Source organism: Mytilus galloprovincialis, chromosome 5 (assembly GCF_965363235.1).
Source record: "Mytilus galloprovincialis chromosome 5, xbMytGall1.hap1.1, whole genome shotgun sequence".
Lineage (NCBI taxonomy): Eukaryota > Metazoa > Mollusca > Bivalvia > Mytilida > Mytilidae > Mytilus > Mytilus galloprovincialis.
The window spans coordinates 99,090,238-99,109,184 of NC_134842.1; the positions used below are offsets into that span (position 1 = coordinate 99,090,238).

The following is an 18,947-nucleotide window of genomic DNA, read 5'->3' on the forward strand; positions in this document are numbered from 1 at the left end:
AATCCTCCTTGGGGCCCTCAACGCGGCCCGACATTACACAAAATAAAACAATTCAAATAAAATAAATGTATGTACAAAACAACAAACGAAAGCCAAATATGACAACAAACGACAACAAGAACGGTTCCTGACTAGAGACTGTCTCATATTAAATTTGCATGAAAAATATGTTTCCTAGCATCGACCCCTCCCAAACAGTAGACACTGGTTTAACAGCACCACAACAAAAGAACAAGTAATTGAAGAGGGACAAAAGATACCAGAATGATCGAATGCATTTCCACCACACACTATTCTGATGCAATTTTAATATTAGTATGCACTTTGGACTTAATTCTAGTCCATTTGTACTAATAATTTTGGGACTGACATTTCAATCAAATGTTAATATTTTAGTAGTCCATGTGCGAAGTGCGCCAGACGAAATCGTTGGAAAATCAACACGTACGACTCCGTTCATTATTTCATTAAATTTGACAAAATGTGTCGATATTTATTTCGGCCGACTCCATTACGAATAGCAAGTGCGAAGACACGACAGAAGGAGACAACTTGGTATAGTCAAATTCATTTGTAGATTTTAAAATGAATGGTAAAGGTTATTTAATCGGTATAAATCATAGTTGGGAATATTGGTGTAATGTTGTCCTTTTTTCTATTTTTTTTCTAATTGAAGTTTTGGAGGATTTGATTAGATGTACCTGTTTTTTACTAAACTTAGTACAGAATAAACTTTATATTTAGGTGGCGTTGTCCGGAAACCATGCCAACATTTTTTCTCTCGAATTGATAGTAACATGAACACTAAATTGTCAATTACAAATTCGTTATTTAGTTTGTTCGCTGCCATTAACATAGGTAAGAGTATTTTGGAATCTTGCTTTTTTACTACATTTGTACTTAAAGTCTTATCTTTAATTTTTATCTATTCAAGTCAAATTTTATTGTTATATTCATAGCAATATTATCATTATTGTTATTATGTTATATGTTTTCGGTTGCGCTTATGTACCATGGATTTTTTTCTTACTTTTCTGTTCTTTTTTTTTCTGGGGCGGTTTAGGGGAGGGTGTTATATTATACCAATGTACCGGTGACCGTTGTCATAATTTTGATTCGTTACCATTGCATTTATCAAATATCTTTTATTTATTACTATAATTAATGTTGAATGTCGTACAGTAGGTAAACGTCCAGTCATTGGTTTAATCCCTTGGTTGGTCAGTTTAATAACTTACAATTGAAAGTATATAACTCTACATACAGCACATGCCATTTCATACGGCTTTTATTTATTGGTTTTGTAAAATAAAAACATATGCAATGTTTTAATTGAACTCTATTGTGAAACAATAAGCATTATGTTGAATAATGTACAGTCCGTGCAGTGTATGCTTCCTGTTTATTTTAAAAGTGCTGTAATTAAAAGCATAATCAATAATGGACATATTTAGTTTACAGTATTATCTTACAAAAAGAGGGACGAAAGATACCAAAGGGACGGTCAAACTCATAAATCTAAAACAAACTGACAACGCCATGGCTAAAATAAAAAAGACAAACAGAAAAACAATAGTACACACGACACAACATAGAAAACTAAAGAATAAACAACACGAACCCCACCAAAAACTAGGGGTGATCTCAGGTGCTCCGGAAGGGTAAGCAGATCCCGCTCCACATGTGGCACCCGTCGTGTTGCTTATGTGATTACAAATCCGGCAAATAGTCTAATTCGGTAGGTCACATTCACGAAAGGGAAGGGGACTGTAGCCACGACGCAAGGAACACATCCGACATCACCTGTGAAACGGTTATTCCATAACGGTCAACCAACTCGTGATGGCGTCCGTAAAATTTACGAAGGGATGATTTCAACTTCACCATTTGGAATTCTTGGTTTAATAACTTCCTTGTGAGCAGCAAACCTCTATCAAGAAAATCATGATAGGAAATGCAAGCACGGGAATATCGTATCAATTGGGAGATATATACCCCGTATGCAGGTGCTGCTGGAATGTTGCTACTTAGAAATGGAAAGTTCACAATTGGAAAGCTGAAATCATCTCTTTTGTCGTAAAGTTTTGTTTTCAACCGACCTTCATTGTCAATTTCTAGATGTAAGTCAAGATATGAAGCCGACTTAACTGTATCTGTAGTATCCTTTATCTCTAGTTCAATTGGATAGATGCGTTCCACATAGTCACCAAATTTTGAATTGTTTAGTGAAAGAACATCATCTATATAGCGGAAAGTAGAGTTAAAGGATATTGCTAACTTCTTATCTTTCTTCCTAAGAAGTTCCTGCATGAAGTCAGCCTCATAATAATAAAGAAACAAGTCGGCGAGTAGAGGGGCACAGTTTGTTCCCATTGGAATGCCGACAGTCTGTTGAAAAACACGTCCTCCGAACGTAACAAATATGTTGTCAATCAAGAAATCAAGCATCTTCAAAATATCAGTTTCAGAGAATTTTTTGTTTGAATCAGAGTGATTCTTTACAAAGTAGGATTTATCCCTCCCTAAGACAAGATACTTGTATCTACGTTGGCCATTCTTTTTTATGAAGCAAAGTAATACCAACTCTTTTAATTTGTCTTTTAGTTTGGAATGTGGAATACTTGTGTACAGGGTAGAAAAGTCAAATGTTTTAATACTGTTACAAGATGAAAGAGAGTTAGATTGTATGTACTCTAAAAGATCTTTTGAATTTTTAAGTACTTAGTATCCACATCTGATTCACGCCACCTCTAGAATAGGCAGTTTCACAATAACTTTGAAGCCCGTCTTTGATTGCTGATAAAATAGATGTTAATAATTTCGAAAGAGGTTTCGTGGAGCACTTGGAAGACCCAGCAATATACCGTTGCTTGCAAGGACACTTATGTAGTTTAGGTATCCAATACAGTGATGGAAGATCCAGTTCTCCATCTTTGGTTGAAATTCCAAAGGAACATAGAACAGACCTATGATTATCCAGGATTTCCTCTTTGGTAAGTGTCGTGAGGGTATATGTTGAGTTTCCAAGTGAATTGTCTATACCTAATTCGTTTATCAAGCAGTTGATGTAGTGACTTTTACACACAAAAACGATGTTATTTGGGGCTTTATCTGCGGGGACAACAACATATTTGTCATGGAGGTCGGATAGGTGTTTTGCAACATTTGGGCCTTTAAAGATTGACGTAGCATGGGCATTGATGGACCCATTCAGTTTCTTAATTCTGATTTGTATCAACGACCTCACTGCCTTAATCCATTCGGAAAGAGTGTCTACGTCTTCCTTCTCGCGCTTAGCCCATTGCCTGGCATAATCCTCGACTGAATCCATCAAAATTTTAAAGTTGTATTTCCAATTGATGGATTTTGGCTCACGATATTTGGGACCTTTCGATAACACATTTCGTAGAGAAGTGTTATTAACAATGTTAAGGTCACCGGTAATAACGTGGCCAGCAGGATTATATGTGAATTTGGAACTAGCACAAGTGCAATCAGGAGGTTTAGTCTTGAAGTCGTCAATATCGAGATCCTGCAAAACGCGTTTGTAATTGAAAATTTTAGTTGCAATAGGTTTGGTATAGGTATAAGAAATTATTGGTACAGATTGGTCTTTGAAATAAGGAGGTATTTTCGATTGCACTAATTTATGATGAAGGATATTGCCTAGGTTGACGTACACCGTGTCCATGGTGACGTCTGCTTCGGACCTTTTTATACTGGGCGACGTCCGAGCCAGTTTCCTGTTTAATCTTCGTAAGTTCATGCAATTGTAGTTTTGCTACTGGGCGGATGATGTCCTCGGGGACAAAATGTCCACCAGCAGAGACATCGACCCAGTGGTAATAAAAGAGGGACGAAGTTTTGTGATTTTATCAATTAGAAATCCATTAAAAATGCGAACAGAATATTCCGCACAATTATGTAGTACAATATATCAATTTAGACATTGCTGCAATGACCCATATCACTTCATATACTCATGTAAACGTCAATCGCCAGTTCTAACTCTTACATAAAAATTATAACTACAGAAATTCATGTGTCAAATTCATATTCATTTATTTTATTGTTAATCGGTGCATCAAAAGTTGATATCCCATTCTGCATAACGTTTTAGAACCGATAAAATATTCCCCGTTAGTTTGTGTAAAGTTCCGTTTAACACATTTTTGACATCTTTGCCTTCTACATTTTAACTTCTTTTCTTTAAATTCTCAAATTTAAAAGTGTATGATGAAGGACGTTATTTGATGCTGTCAATTTTTGTAGTTTTATCGATACAATACGATTCCTGATTCCGACATTTTGACTTATTTCACAGGGCAGGTGAAGCATACATGGAGATCTGGGCTCTTTCCGTCTGTAGTTCATGCTACACCCTCTGGGCTCTTTCCGTCTGTAGTTCATGCTACACCCTCTGGGTTTTATTTGTTACCCTGACTTGTCTCCTCAATTGATTTATAAAACATCGGTAAACTACTGTTGACTTACATTTTGGTTGTAAACAATCTTATGTTGCTGTAGGGCCGATGGATTTGTCCATTATGGTAGATATTTTTACTACCATTCATCTTTTAATTATTGAGTTTTGTTAAAGTCTGGCGTTGTCCATCTAACTGTGATGTGAAATTAGCAATTTTCTTAATCTTTTCGGTATGACGTATATTTGTAGTTCCATAGCCGAAAACTGTGATTTCCTAACAGTCTATGCAAGTAGCACTAAAGAAAAGGCAGACAAAATGAAAGAAAAAGAATCATGTAAAGAAAAACAGCAGAGGTATTTAACTATTTTTTTTTATCTTTTCATTCATATATGACTTAGTCTATCTTTTTCCTTTTCCAACACAGCAATTTCATTATATATTTTACATCCATTGGTAATCACATCTATATCAATCAACACAGTTTGTGTTTGTGGGTGATGTTTCACACTCAAAGTCATGTTCCTATGTTCGTGTTCATGTTTCCATGTTCGTGTTTTCTCATGCACAATTTCTATTATCTATTGTATATTAGTGTAGCGACTCTCTGTCTTTAAATTTCCAGTGAAAACAATCAAAATTAACGGATGATAAAGCGTTAACTGTTTACAATCGTATTATATTCCTCTTATTATCAAATATTTCAGCATAATATTGCCGAGACCTCGACCATCATCTCTTGTTTACTGTCCCTCACATGATTCGGATGAAGACGGGTAAAGTTCAAAGATTTTTTCATTTTTTATTAGATTCTTAAATCGTACTTTTCAGAAATGTATTTGCTTTTCTTGACTGGCTTGTGCGTAAAAACTAAACGATTTGAAATATTATTTTTTCTTAGCCTTTTATGTTTTAACTTTTTAAATATTGTATTAATTGTCAAGATATATTTCATTTTGTTTTTTCTTCTCTTTTTTTTTATTGAAATACTTTTGATTTCAGATATTATATGTTTTTCGACAGGTTACCTTCTTTGGGGTTTAACATCCTGGTACTTGTTCATGTTAAAGCAACTCAAAAAAGTAAAAACAAGCTTACAATCGGTACAATTTAGAGGGGATTTACAGTTCTATGTTTTATATAAAATTCAAAATCACCGGATAACAGTAGTCTTTAAACAAACAAAAAATTGCACCCATTATAAGTTTGATTTTACTTACATTCGTTGCTCTAACTTAACCGAGTACTATGATTTCCTGTCACAGAAAAAATGTACATGTCGAAAAATTGTATAATCCTGAGTCAAAAGTCGGTGATAGTCTATTTAGAGGCGAAAATACAATGCAATAAATAAATCTTTTAGACCTCAATTAAAGAGAGACAGACCGACTTCCCTCATCTATTACCCAACAACAACCACACGGTAATATATGTGAATACTGCATGTTTATAATAACAATATCATTCGATTAAAAAACTCAGAAAACAAATAATGAATTAAGCCATTATTTTGATTTGAGGTAGTAATACTGACGTCATTCTGTAATTCAAGTATTCAATATATATATAAGTGAAATAAACACATTTTATGCAGACCAGATTAAAGCTATGTATTTCACCTGCGTGTACATGTATATAATAATAGTATGATTGTATCAACTTTGACCCACATATTGAAACAAGTTAAAATAATTTAGTTTATGGCTGGAGATAAATTGTACTTGTGTTTTTTACCTCTTTATTTGTTGAAAATGAAATGTATCTTTTAATTGATCGAAATACTTTAATATTTATGCTTATATGTTGTTCTACAGATTAAAGCTACATTCGCAAATCATATTTGAAAGTTCTATCCTTTACAAATGTCCTTTTCCATATTTTTTTTTTTTTTTTTTTTTTTTAAAGTTTAGCCTTGACACAAACTTTAACAAATACTTTCTTGTACATAAACAGAATATATCAAGTTCACTAGTCACATAAACTTTATTTTTTATCAAAGTGCAATTTAAATTATTAATCTTGCAAATTGCACTGTATTTTGTTAATATGTTTATTTTGAATTCTCTTCCGCCTTATTCTATGTTCAATTGGCAATGATTTCTTTGGCGACACAACTGCTATGACAATATTTATACAACTTCAAACAATCTGAAATCTATTCTGCTCGTTACCGGTGTTGAACTGGTTAAATTGGTTCTTAACATATGGATCATATACATAGCAAACATGGGGAAACCAAAATTTCAAATCAAAAATAATATATTCCAATACCTGCTTAAGTTCATCTGAAAAGTATTTATCTTTTTGTTTTGTGGTTAAGTATGCATTTTTTTAACAGTTGTCTTTGTTCTTAAAAAATATACGCGTGACCACTATTCTTTTTATTTTGAAAAGAGAAAATAATTTCCATAAGACCAGAACTTTTTAACTAACAATGGTTTTTGTAGACCTGTTTTACCATTTCTACCACGTCTAAGACCCTCTACATATGTATATGACGTAAACAAAGAAAGGAATAGAGGGTAAACAATTGCATGTGTAATGTGTCAAGTCGGATACATATATAACATATGAAAATAATTAATCTAAACCTGTATGTATTAAAGCATGAAGGTAATATCTACTAAATGAAACAAATTTAATAAAAGTAGTAGTAATGTGTTATAAGTGCTGTTGTATTTATTTAACAATAACTACAACAAAGACCAAAGAAGAAAGAAAAAACTTTAAGGTGATATCCTAATGAAATTTGACCCTTAAACATTCTTGATTTGAATTTTCAGGTTGTTTTTTTAGGCCTTCAGTTTATTTCATTTTAAAAGTATATTAACTATAAAGTTTATGAGTCATGTTAGGTTAATAAACCCGAATCCGATATTTATCATATGTAAGGTTTATCATAACAAATGGACAAATATGGCCGAATTTTTAACTAAAACAATACTCTGTGTGGAGTTGGAAAGATTTAAGGCCTAAGGTTTTATGGTTTGTTATGATGAACCTTTAAGTTAATGCATTGCATATTAATTTGCAATTAATCATTTCCTATCAATTCACTCATACTACAATTTATTTGTTTTGCATAGACTAATAAAGTATATACATGGATTTTACTGGCAATTTATTTGTGTGTCACTTCATTAATGTGTTGATCATTCAAATAAGCACTACCTAATGGTTGATACGTATTAAGTAGGAACACACATATTCATTGTCAATGTGTCTTTCAGCCCAGTCATAGTAACATCATTGAAAAGAACGGATTCGTCTTTATCTGTCAAAGACAAATCGAATGAACGGTAAAACTTTTTTTGGAATCAGGGAACAAGTAGAAATCAATAGTTGTACACTTAGTTTAGAAACAAATGTTATCACTTATAATTCGAATAAATTGCTTCTATAGATTTTTAGCCATAAAACAAATATAGTTTGATATATACTGAGTATGAATACATTTGTAACATTTCATTCTGACAACGTCACGTCAGGGAATTTGTCAAAATGATGTGTCAATTTTAGGGCATTTTTGTCGTTTACCACTGAAATCCATGCAGGTATCATGTATGTTAAGGACTGTTTAAGATAATTTGTTCACCTTTTAGTTTAAAGCACCAGGGTGATCACAAATGGGCTATAGGATGAGAGAAACACTACTGTTAAGGACAATGATTAGCTATAACTAGTATCGTGTGATAGTTAGTGGTTAATGCTAATACATATGACGACTGGATATAACTAAAACACATTTGAAAGTTTTCTAGACTTGTACTCTATAGTATGGGGGTACATCTTCAAATGAGTTGTTTTTCTAACCTACAAGACAGATATTAATCGAAATTTATGTCACTATCGCTTAACGATTCGAATACACGGTAAAATATGTTTAGTTCAGGAACCAAGAAGAGGTCAATAGATCTTCCATATCTTCAGAAAGAACGTTTATTACTTACAATTCCAACAACGTCTCTCTTTTTTTCTGAGTTTTGTTTGTCCCATTGATAAATTAGTGTATGTAGCCGTATTGTTTCCAAAATAAAACTTCATATTACGAATACGAAAAGCCTAAGTATATGGTAGCTAGAGATATTTAAATCATATTCATAATAATATTGTTTATAACTGTCAAATATATGTTTCAACTTAGTTGATTGTGTTGTGAGATATTTCTCTACTATTTTATGAATATTTCAGTTTTTCAAAACAAAGACCATTTTCAGCATTTCCTCGCGCCTATAGGTAATTTTTTGGTTTGCCCTATAGCTGTTTTAGACAAAATGTAGATTTAATTTGGTAATTGGATATTTTATTTATTTGTTTTATTGTTATAACGAAGTAGAATGTTTCGCTTTTAACTTTTTAAACATACGCAGTACACCATTCTTTTAAATTCTATGTATTGTTAAAACAATTATTCGATGAGGCGTTTCAAACACCCATTAGTAACTAATTAGGGCAAAATGGTTCATGATTACTGTATTTAGAAAGATACTATTATTTTCATGCTTTTGAAAATTATAATGCACGAAAAGTACACACACATTATATGAGGAAACTGTATTTGAGTTAACAAAAAAAGTTATCAAAGGTACCAGGATTATAATTTAGTACGCAAGACGCGCGTTTCGTCTACATAAGACTCATCAATGACGCTCTTATCAAAATAGTTATAACGCCAAACAAATACAAAGTTGAAGAGCATTGAGGATCCAAAATTCCATAAAGTTGTGCCAAATACGGCTAAGGTTATCTATTCCTGGGATAAGAAAATCCTTAGGTTTTCAAATAATTAAAGTTTTGTAAACAGAAAATTTATAAAAATGACTGTATAATTGATATTCATGTCAACACCGAAGTGCTGACTACTGGGCTGGTGATACCCTCGTGGATGAAACGTCCACCAGCAGTGGCATCGACCCAGTGGTGTGAATAGTCTTTGATAACAGTAGACACAAGTAAATTGAAATTATAAATAATGAAAGAAGATATTACCATGTCTAATACTTTACATATGCATATATTTATCAAAGATATCAGGCTTAAACATGTACTACGATGAAATGAATTCCCTTGCCTTTCATGTGTTTTGGCTGTGCATGTTCTGATTTTGTGTCACGTATTGATGCCCCATAGTCTTTGTTTTTCTATCATTTAGTGAAAACTGTCGGTTGACAGTTCTAAAACAAAACGATTTCCTGTAATGTATTAAATGATAAAAAAAAATCGCTTACCACAACAATATGCCAGTATATAGACCTATTCTGCTTGTTTGTGCATATTTCACTTTTAAAAAGTTTTCAAGTTACCCAAGTAAAGTCTAAGCAATTTCTACACTTTGTCTCTGTTATCTTGATTTGTGTCTTCCCATTGATTTACGAAATTTGAATACCAGTACAAGTCGCGATAATCAACCTTTTTATAATCCTGCCAAAAATTCTTTCATGAAATTGAGCCTAACACTGATTTGTTTCATTCTTATGAAGAAAAAGTAGTTTTTATGACTATAGACAATACCAACTTAGATGTTCTGGAATATCATGATATACATGTATCGTAAATTTCATCTAGTAGTCTTTAGTTAATAAAAAATGGTTATAATTGCGAAGAATAATTTTTAATTGTCTATTCATACACATTGTAAAACAAATTTAATTGGTTATCAACGGTACCAGGATTATAATTTAGTAAGCCAGACGCCCGTTTGGTCTACATAAGACTCATCAGTGACGCGCAAATCAAAATATTTATAAAGCCAAAAAAGTACAAACTTGAAGAGCATTGAAGATCCAAAATTCCAAAAAGTTGCGCCAAATACGGCTAAGGTAATCTATGCCTGGGATAATAAAATCCTTAGTGTTTCGAAAAATTAATAATTTAAGAATTTAGGCATTGTAGTTTTAAAAGTCAAGAACTAAATCTCCACATCAATGGATTAATAAAACTTCGGGTCCGGAATTTTATTTAAACTATTGTATTTGATTGCTGCAGTCAGAGGTTGATCCAATCACATCTTGTCGATGTAGTAATTACTGTCCCTTAACAGTAAGGAACAAAAGAAGAATACCGTTGTTCAAAACTCTTTAAAAAAGAAAAATCACTATTTGATTAAAAATAAAACCTGATAGAATCATATGAACTGAAAACAGAACGTGACCAGCTGCATCTGCAGGGGAAAAGTAACTAGTTTTTGATGGTAAACTTCTTGGTAGTTTTTTATGGTTAACTGATGACTCGTTAATTTCAATCGTTCCCTTAACCCTTCTGGTGCACTTCTTGCAAACAATTTGCATAAATATATTAATAAAACTCAGCTATATATATATGTGTATATGACAGCACGTTACAAGTGACCCGTAAAATTGGAAGTTTGTCAGGGTTATTCGCATCATCATTTATGTTAGGGGTCTTGTTAATGGTTTACAAAATAGAGAATAATTGGCGAAAAAAATAAAATTACAAAAAAAGGGTACACGATGTAACGCAAAGAGACTCGAAGGGTGACAAAATATAAAGAAAGAGAAAAAATAAGACTGGTAGAACCCTCATTCAAACCGTCGTATATCCAACAGTTGATGCAAAAATATATTACGAAATGTCAGTAAATAAAAGAATCATCATTTATAACATAAACAATGAAGTGGTAGAAAAAGTGAAATAACAAAAATAACGAATTCTTAAGAAAATCAGAAGGGAAACCCCCTTATCAAGTGCATGGCAAAATCAAAAGCTCAAAAACATTTCACGATTGGAAGACAACTATCATATTTCTTGGTACAACGTTGCTTTATGTAGAACATGGTGAATTAAATCTGGTTTTAAAATATATTTACAAATGTACAGTTCTCTTATTACTTTTACTGATAGATATTTTGTCTTCTAATAAATGCTTGCTTTCTTTAGTTTTGTATGTTTTTTTAACTTGTGGAGTGTCTTGTCTAATAATGTAACATTAATTGATAATTGTTTACAGCAAAATAAGTATGAATTATCGTATATTTGAAAGATGGAATACCATATCAAATTGCATTTTCCTATTGTTTGGTTAACTGTTGCTATATACACTTTGTTTACTAGATCAAATGATTGCTCGAGTAAATGAGCAGTAATCGATTTTATTTATATTTTGTTTGTAATATTAAATATCCAATATGTTGCTTTAATCACATTTAAATGAAACTGTTTAAAAAATATATTTTAACAGGAGTTTATATCTTATAAAAATAAATTTGACTTATATCTATTATATTACAAATATTTTAATATTCAAGCATGCACTGAATGACTGTTATAATATTATGAAGAGAAAAAACATGTTTTAAGAATGATCTAAAAAAAAATTAGTATATAAACAATGAGTCATGGAAAAAATGCTCCTGTTCCACACTCGAAAACAATGTGAAAAAATAAATAAAACGATAACAACCTATACTTTTTTTTTATTATTGCAGTGAATTTTCAGCAGAAAAAAACAACCTCAGACAGCAGCCAAGACCATATAGTGATCATCCTTTTGTTGTACGAACTCTTTCCGTTAAAGATCGTAGAAAGATGCTTAACCTGGCTCCTGTCCGCAATCAGGAAACTTCAGAGGGATTTAGAAAATTTAAAACGGTTCATCCTAATCTCTCACTAGAACATTATTTGAATTTAGTAGTGCCACATAGGCAGAGCCGGTCTAGCAGCAACTCAACAGCACATAGTTTAAGTATAACGAGTGAAAAGGAAGAAAAAGACACAAAGCCTGCTTTACACAAAAAAAATATACAGTTAAATCTTGAAGGACCATGTGATCCTTGGACACCTAAATTTGAAATGAAACGTAGTTCAAGCAGAGGTGCTATTAATCTTCCCAAGCATTCTGTTCATAGTGCAGGGCATTCACGGAAACGATCAACTTCTACTCCGGATTCATTAGGTGTGAAACAGTGGCCTAACCGATCGGAGTTAACTTTATCTCGCGCAAACACGTATCATGACAACATTGACAATGAACTGTCAGTGAATGTGTTGTCTTCCAGTCGAACAAACCCTCCAAACGTACAACGAGTGTATGGTCAGCGATTTAGATGTTGTGAACGTATCCATGCTTTGATAAATAATGAAGATTTAGATAAAAAGTCGTCTAAAGATAGACATATAAAACTGTCAGTTGATAATATGAAATGTGACAAAACTAATCCTGTGTCTTTCGGCTCGTTTGGAATTCGGAAAGGCATGTCAAGGGAAGATAATTCAGTTTCATTATCGTGTATGTATAAGCTTAAACGAGATAGGCAACGTCGATTTAACATTTCGTTGGTGAAATAGAAAGACAAAGTGATTAAGATCAACATATCAGAGTTAGAAAATAATCATGTGTCGTTCACTCGTTGACGTTTTACAGAAACATATATTAAAATATTTATTGATGCTTTTTTTTTGTTTCTTCTAATTGTTGGGTTAAAGACGGACCCATTGCTTGAATAAAACAACTAATAACCCAAATTAATGCAAACACTAATACAAAGAGAAATATTACAGTATTCATGGCATGTTTATTCAAACATATTGGAAAGGTTCCTAAAAGAAAAGAAAAATGGCTGCAAACATTAGACATAAGTTTGATCGAAATTAAAATATTGTTATATTCATTGTACATGGTGTCCGAACAATTTGTAAAAGTTCTTCAGTTATATCATCAATAATCAGAAGCACACTGAGTCCAACATAATGGAGAACCACATTTGTACCTTATATTTCGATGTGGTTTGTCCTCCTCAATCTATAATCGTCAGTGTTAAGATTACGTAATTTTTTTTAGTCTTTTCGTCGGTTTTATATTGATCGTGGTGTTTTCTGACCTTATTTGTTTTTTTATTGGAACTTTGGTATCTTCTGGCATTTTTCATTAGGACACAATTTTATAGTATCCAACTGTATATCTTGATGAAACAAGAACAATACCACACTTTCAAAGCTTTTGACATTCTAAATCATACATAAAACATGAAAAAGAAAGGTTAAGAGATGTTGTTAAATGAAGTACTAATCAAACTACTTTCCTCCAGAGACAAATATACGATGATAAAATCGACTACAGGTCACCGTAGGACATGCAGCAATGAGCAAAACACATGAAGTGTAGTAAGCTAATTACAGATGACGAAGTGGTAAACAATTCAAAAGATAAAACTAAAGAAGTGAATATGCTTCACACAACAAACGATAAACATTTATGCAAAACAATAGCCAACAATAAACACTGGATTCAATGTTCCTGACCTGGGACATGCACAAAATAAATGTGGCGGTGGCAAGGAGTAAAGATTATTTGCTATAGGGTTTTAAACTGTTTGCATTGAACTGAAATTGTAATGAGTAGCAAATGATATCTTGCTTTTAGATATCACATGAACTCACTATCTTGCTAATCGTTTATTTTCTGTTTCAGGACTGTTGATACGCCTTTGTATCAAGATTGCAGAATCATATTTATATGATTGCTGATTATTTATTATAAGATTGGTACTACATGTCATCTTCATAGATTTTGCGTGTGCAACTGAACACCGAATTTGAGATGTAATACCACCAAATCATAGTTCGTCACATCCGGTTGCCTACTGAAAAGGGTAGACAAAAATATTCCCTGAATTGGACATTTGTAGGAAATTCATCTTAAATTGTCAACGTATATGTGTTCCCCCTCTATACCATTTATTCCGTTAGGAGCATTTACTGTAATATTAATTCCAGATGAAATAATATTCCAAAACATTTATTCCATTTGGAACTTATATTATGAAGGAACTTATATTCCGTGACAACATTTCATTACAATTCTGGGTCAGAATACCACAAAATCATATTCGTCACATATGGAAAAGATTAGACAAAAATATTCCATTGAATTTGACAGTCGTAGGAAAACAATAATCCTACATTTCATTGTAGTAACACATTTCTGGGTCATACATATACATCTTGGGAGTTTCATAACACCATTATTGTTTTATTTGGTGATTCTATAGAATCTTTTGGAAACTTGAGATTTCAGTTACTAAATCTTGTACACAGTAAAAGAAGGTGATTATATTTGACTGGTGTGATGATTATTTCTTATATGCATTGAGATATTATGTGAAATTTTGTCTCTAATAAAATTTAGTCCTGATATCTTTGATGAGTTTATATACTGGACAAGATAAAACTTTACTCATGTCAAGCATTTCTTTATTTGAAACAAAGATAAAATCAAATGTGCTTATAGTGGAAAATAAATGATGGTATTACACCTTAAACTTCAACAAAATACAAATTTGCTGTAGACTTTTGTTTCGAAATCCATGAGATCAAGAATCCACGACATTAAATCATTTTCCTAAATCTACGACAATTGGTAACCACAAAATAATAATTGAGCCCACAGAGTAAATCACTCTTTACTGACATCTAGAAATATCTTACCCATCAAACTATACTTGAATAAACTAAACAAAACATGTAAACAGCATGATCAGTGAACTGATCTTTTTTTTGGTTTTAAACATGTGAAAATACCTTAACTAATTTAGTTTTAATACTAAAAAATTTTCAAACCTTACATACAAAGAAAAGAATAAGTTAATGAGCTTCGTCTCATAAAACATACTTCGTATTTTCGGATTATCTAATCCGACATGAAAACTAATGACTGAGCAACAAAACCCCACCAGAAACTTGGATAGATCTCATGTGATCCGTATTGGTGAGCAGATCCTGCTTGACATGCGGCATTCGTACAAACCCGGTGATTTGCGTTTGTCAAGTTCAAGGAAAAACAGGACGGGATTGATTGTTTTTACGATGATTGCCACATACCTGTCGTCATCTGTATAGAGTGTTTTTTTTATATATATTTGTTTTATAAAGGACTAGAATGATGGTCATATAGGACAGTTTTTTTCATTAAATTAGAAATAGAGTGCACTCGAAACGCTACTTACATTCAGAAAAAAAATGATCGAATGTGATTATCTTTCTGCGACAAAAAGTGATAAATCCAGCTTTATTTGTAAATTATAAACTTTTTGTTTCAACGTAGCATATTATCAGCCCCTTCATTTGATATATATTTTGTATCTTTTGTACGATATTGAGAGCTTGCGTTTCGTATCATGCTTTTCTTCTTTTTACATAATGAATGCATCGAGAAGATTGAGGTCTAAGGTTCCACTAAAGTCAAAATATAGAACACTTCATAAACATCTAAACTTTGCCTGTATTTTTCAACCTATAATGAATAAAGTCCTAAACTATGGAAACCTTCTTTCATTTATGGGTAGACTTTACATAGATAAATTCAGCCGTATAAGAAAAGCAAAATGAGAATGTTAAATTTGATGTATGCCTTTTTGTGCTACTTTGTTACATTTGTTGTTTATGAAGTGATATTAAGATGATAACACAATATTGACTGTTGTACCCCTATTTTTGATATTTTTACTCTTTGAGTATGTTTGTTTTGTTCATGCATCGTTGACAATGTAATGGAATTTGATGCGACTGTCATACAAGTGAGAGGTTTAGCTAGCTATAAAACCAGGTTCAATCCACCATTTTCTACATTAGAAAATGCCTGTACCAAGTCAGGAATATGACAGTTGTTATCCATTCGTTTGAAGTGTTTGGACTTTTGATTTTGCCTTTTGATTTTCCTTTTTGAATTTTCCTCGGAGTTCAGTATTTTTGTGTTTTTACTTTTCATTTAAATATACTTAAGATATACACACTGTGAAAATTGTAAATAAACTTGAATTTTTTATGTTGTGGCTAAACCGGTTTAGGGGGTGAACACTTAATTTGGCTAAAACGGTTGCATTTTCACCTAAAAATCTAATCTGAATACAAACAAACCTATGTATCTGTAAAGGTTTTAAGGCATGGTCTTAGATAAATTAGTGTTCATCTGATTTACTGTAAATTCAGAAATTATTGCGTGCATTTATTACTGCGATTATGTCATTTTAGTCTTAAATGTGATTTTATTTTTTTAAATTCAGAAAAATCCTGTTTGATTTATACTAGTATACAATTTTCAAAATGCAAGTTATAATTATTGCAATTATAACCCTTCGCAAAAATATAAACATCGCAATAATTTCTAAATTTACAGTATTTCGAACTAGATACCATTGAGATGGGAGCCATCTCTGTGGGCCCCGCTGTCAATAACGTGGGGTAAATAAGTTGTATGGATAATCTGATATGAAGTTGTCAACTGAAACCAAAGTTTTTTTTACCTTGACCTTTGACCTAGGAAGTTGTACATACATCATGACACGCCCTTTGGTAGTGGTCAAAATGGATGTCAAGTATAAACTTTGAAATCATAACGGTTATCTAGATATGGAGCGGACACGATCTTCACCACAGGACACGGGGTTGTCAACTGAAACCAAAGTTTTTTTTACCTTGACCTTTGACCTAGGAAGTTGTACATACATCATGACACACCCTCTGGTGTTGGTTAAAATGGATGCCAAGTATAAACTTTGAAATCATAACGGTTCTAAAGATATAGAGCGGACACGATTTTCACCACAGGACAAAGGGTTGTCAACTGAAACCGAAGTATTTTTACCTTGACCTTTGACCTAGGAAGTTGTACATACATCATGACACGCCCTCTGGTGGTGGTTAATAAACATGTAAAGTATAAAATCATAATGGTTCTCTAGATATGGAGCAGACACAAAGTTAAAGTGTTACGGACGGACGGACGGACAGACTGATCACTATAGGGCGACCCGCCTAAAGGCCGGGCCCTAATAAATCTTTAATATTTAAAGATGAGATTGTCATAACACAATCTGTGGCCATTTAGTTGCTAGCTACACTCTCTTTTCTGGGTCCAAAATTGTTTTAAAAAATCTGCTTTATATTTTTTCTAAATTTTATTTCAATATACATTAAAAAATACACAATAAAAAGGATTCACTGTGTGTGAAATAAATAATCATAGCTTAACACATATAACTATCAATTGATCATGTATACTGTAAACCATATTAATTCACAGACACTCATGTTTTAATCTCGTTTAAATAACAAATAGAATTCACAATTATGTAAATAACACCTAGCTGAGAGGGAGATAGATTAGATTGTTATACCAAGAACAAGAATGTGTCCACAGTACACGGATGCCCCACTCACACTATCATTTTCTATGTTTAAAGGACTGTGAAATTGGAATAAATTCTCTAATTTGGCATTAAAATTAGAATGATCTTATCAAAGGGAACATGTATACTAAGTTTCAAGTTGATTGGACTTCTACTTTATCAAAAACTACCTTGACCAAAAACTTTAACCTGAAATTTGCACTATCATTTTCTATGTTCAGTGAACCGTAAAATTGGGGTCAAAACTCTAATTTGGCATTTAAATTAGAAAGATCATATCATAGGGCACATGTATACTAAGTTTCAAGTTGATTGGACTTCAACTTCATCAAAAACTACCTTGACCAAAAACTTTAACCTGAAGCCAAAAACTTTAACCTGAAATTTGCACTATCATTTTCTATGTTCAGTGAACCGTAAAATTGGGGTCAAAACTCTAATTTGGCATTTAAATTAGAAAGATCATATCATAGGGCACATGTATACTAAGTTTCAAGTTGATTGGACTTCAACTTCATCAAAAACTACCTTGACCAAAAACTTTAACCTGAAATTTGCACTATCATTTTCTATGTTCAGTGAACCGTAAAATTGGGGTCAAAACTCTAATTTGGCATTTAAATTAGAAAGATCATATCATAGGGCACATGTATACTAAGTTTCAAGTTGATTGGACTTCAACTTCATCAAAAACTACCTTGACCAAAAACTTTAACCTGAAGCCAAAAACTTTAACCTGAAATTTGCACTATCATTTTCTATGTTCAATGAACCGTAAAATTGGGGTCAAAACTCTAATTTGGCATTTAAATTAGAAAGATCATATCATAGGGCACATGTATACTAAGTTTCAAGTTGATTGGACTTCAACTTCATCAAAAACTACCTTGACCAAAAACTTTAACCTGAAGCCAAAAACTTTAACCTGAAATTTGCACTATCATTTTCTATCAGTGAACCGTAAAATTGGGGTCAAAACTCTAATTTGGCATTTAAATTAGAAAGATCATATCATAAGGAACATGTGTACTAAGTTTCAAGTTGATTGGACTTCAACTTCATCAAAAACTACCTTGACCAAAAACTTTAACCTGAAGCGGGACAGACGGACGAACGGACGAACGAACAGACGGACGAACGGACGCACAGACCAGAAAACATAATGCCCATAAATGGGGCATAAAAATTGTCAATTAAGGAAAAACAATCTGCTCTATTACTCTCTCCAATATATTTAACTTAATCTATTATACTGAATGTTCTGCCATTTTTGTCTTTTAAATTTAAATAATCTAACATCATGTACATAACAATGTTATAGTTATTAGTGAAACAAAATGTATCTATTATTTTGACAGTCTATGAAGAAATTTCTAGGCCA

At 32.4% G+C, this 18,947-nt stretch overlaps 1 protein-coding gene across 1 annotated transcript; it reads left to right on the forward strand.

The window, feature by feature from the left end:
- The first annotated feature begins 415 nt into the window (after nucleotides 1-415).
- Nucleotides 416-12,830, forward strand: LOC143076867 (uncharacterized). The gene is made up of 7 exons (XM_076252757.1): nucleotides 416-555; nucleotides 4,676-4,780; nucleotides 5,132-5,200; nucleotides 5,788-5,847; nucleotides 7,655-7,723; nucleotides 8,616-8,660; nucleotides 11,870-12,830. The coding sequence occupies exons 1-7, from the start codon at nucleotides 482-484 to the stop codon at nucleotides 12,726-12,728; spliced, it is 1,281 nt and encodes a 426-aa protein (XP_076108872.1). The 5' UTR covers nucleotides 416-481; the 3' UTR covers nucleotides 12,729-12,830.
- Nucleotides 12,831-18,947: the final 6,117 nt, after the last annotated feature.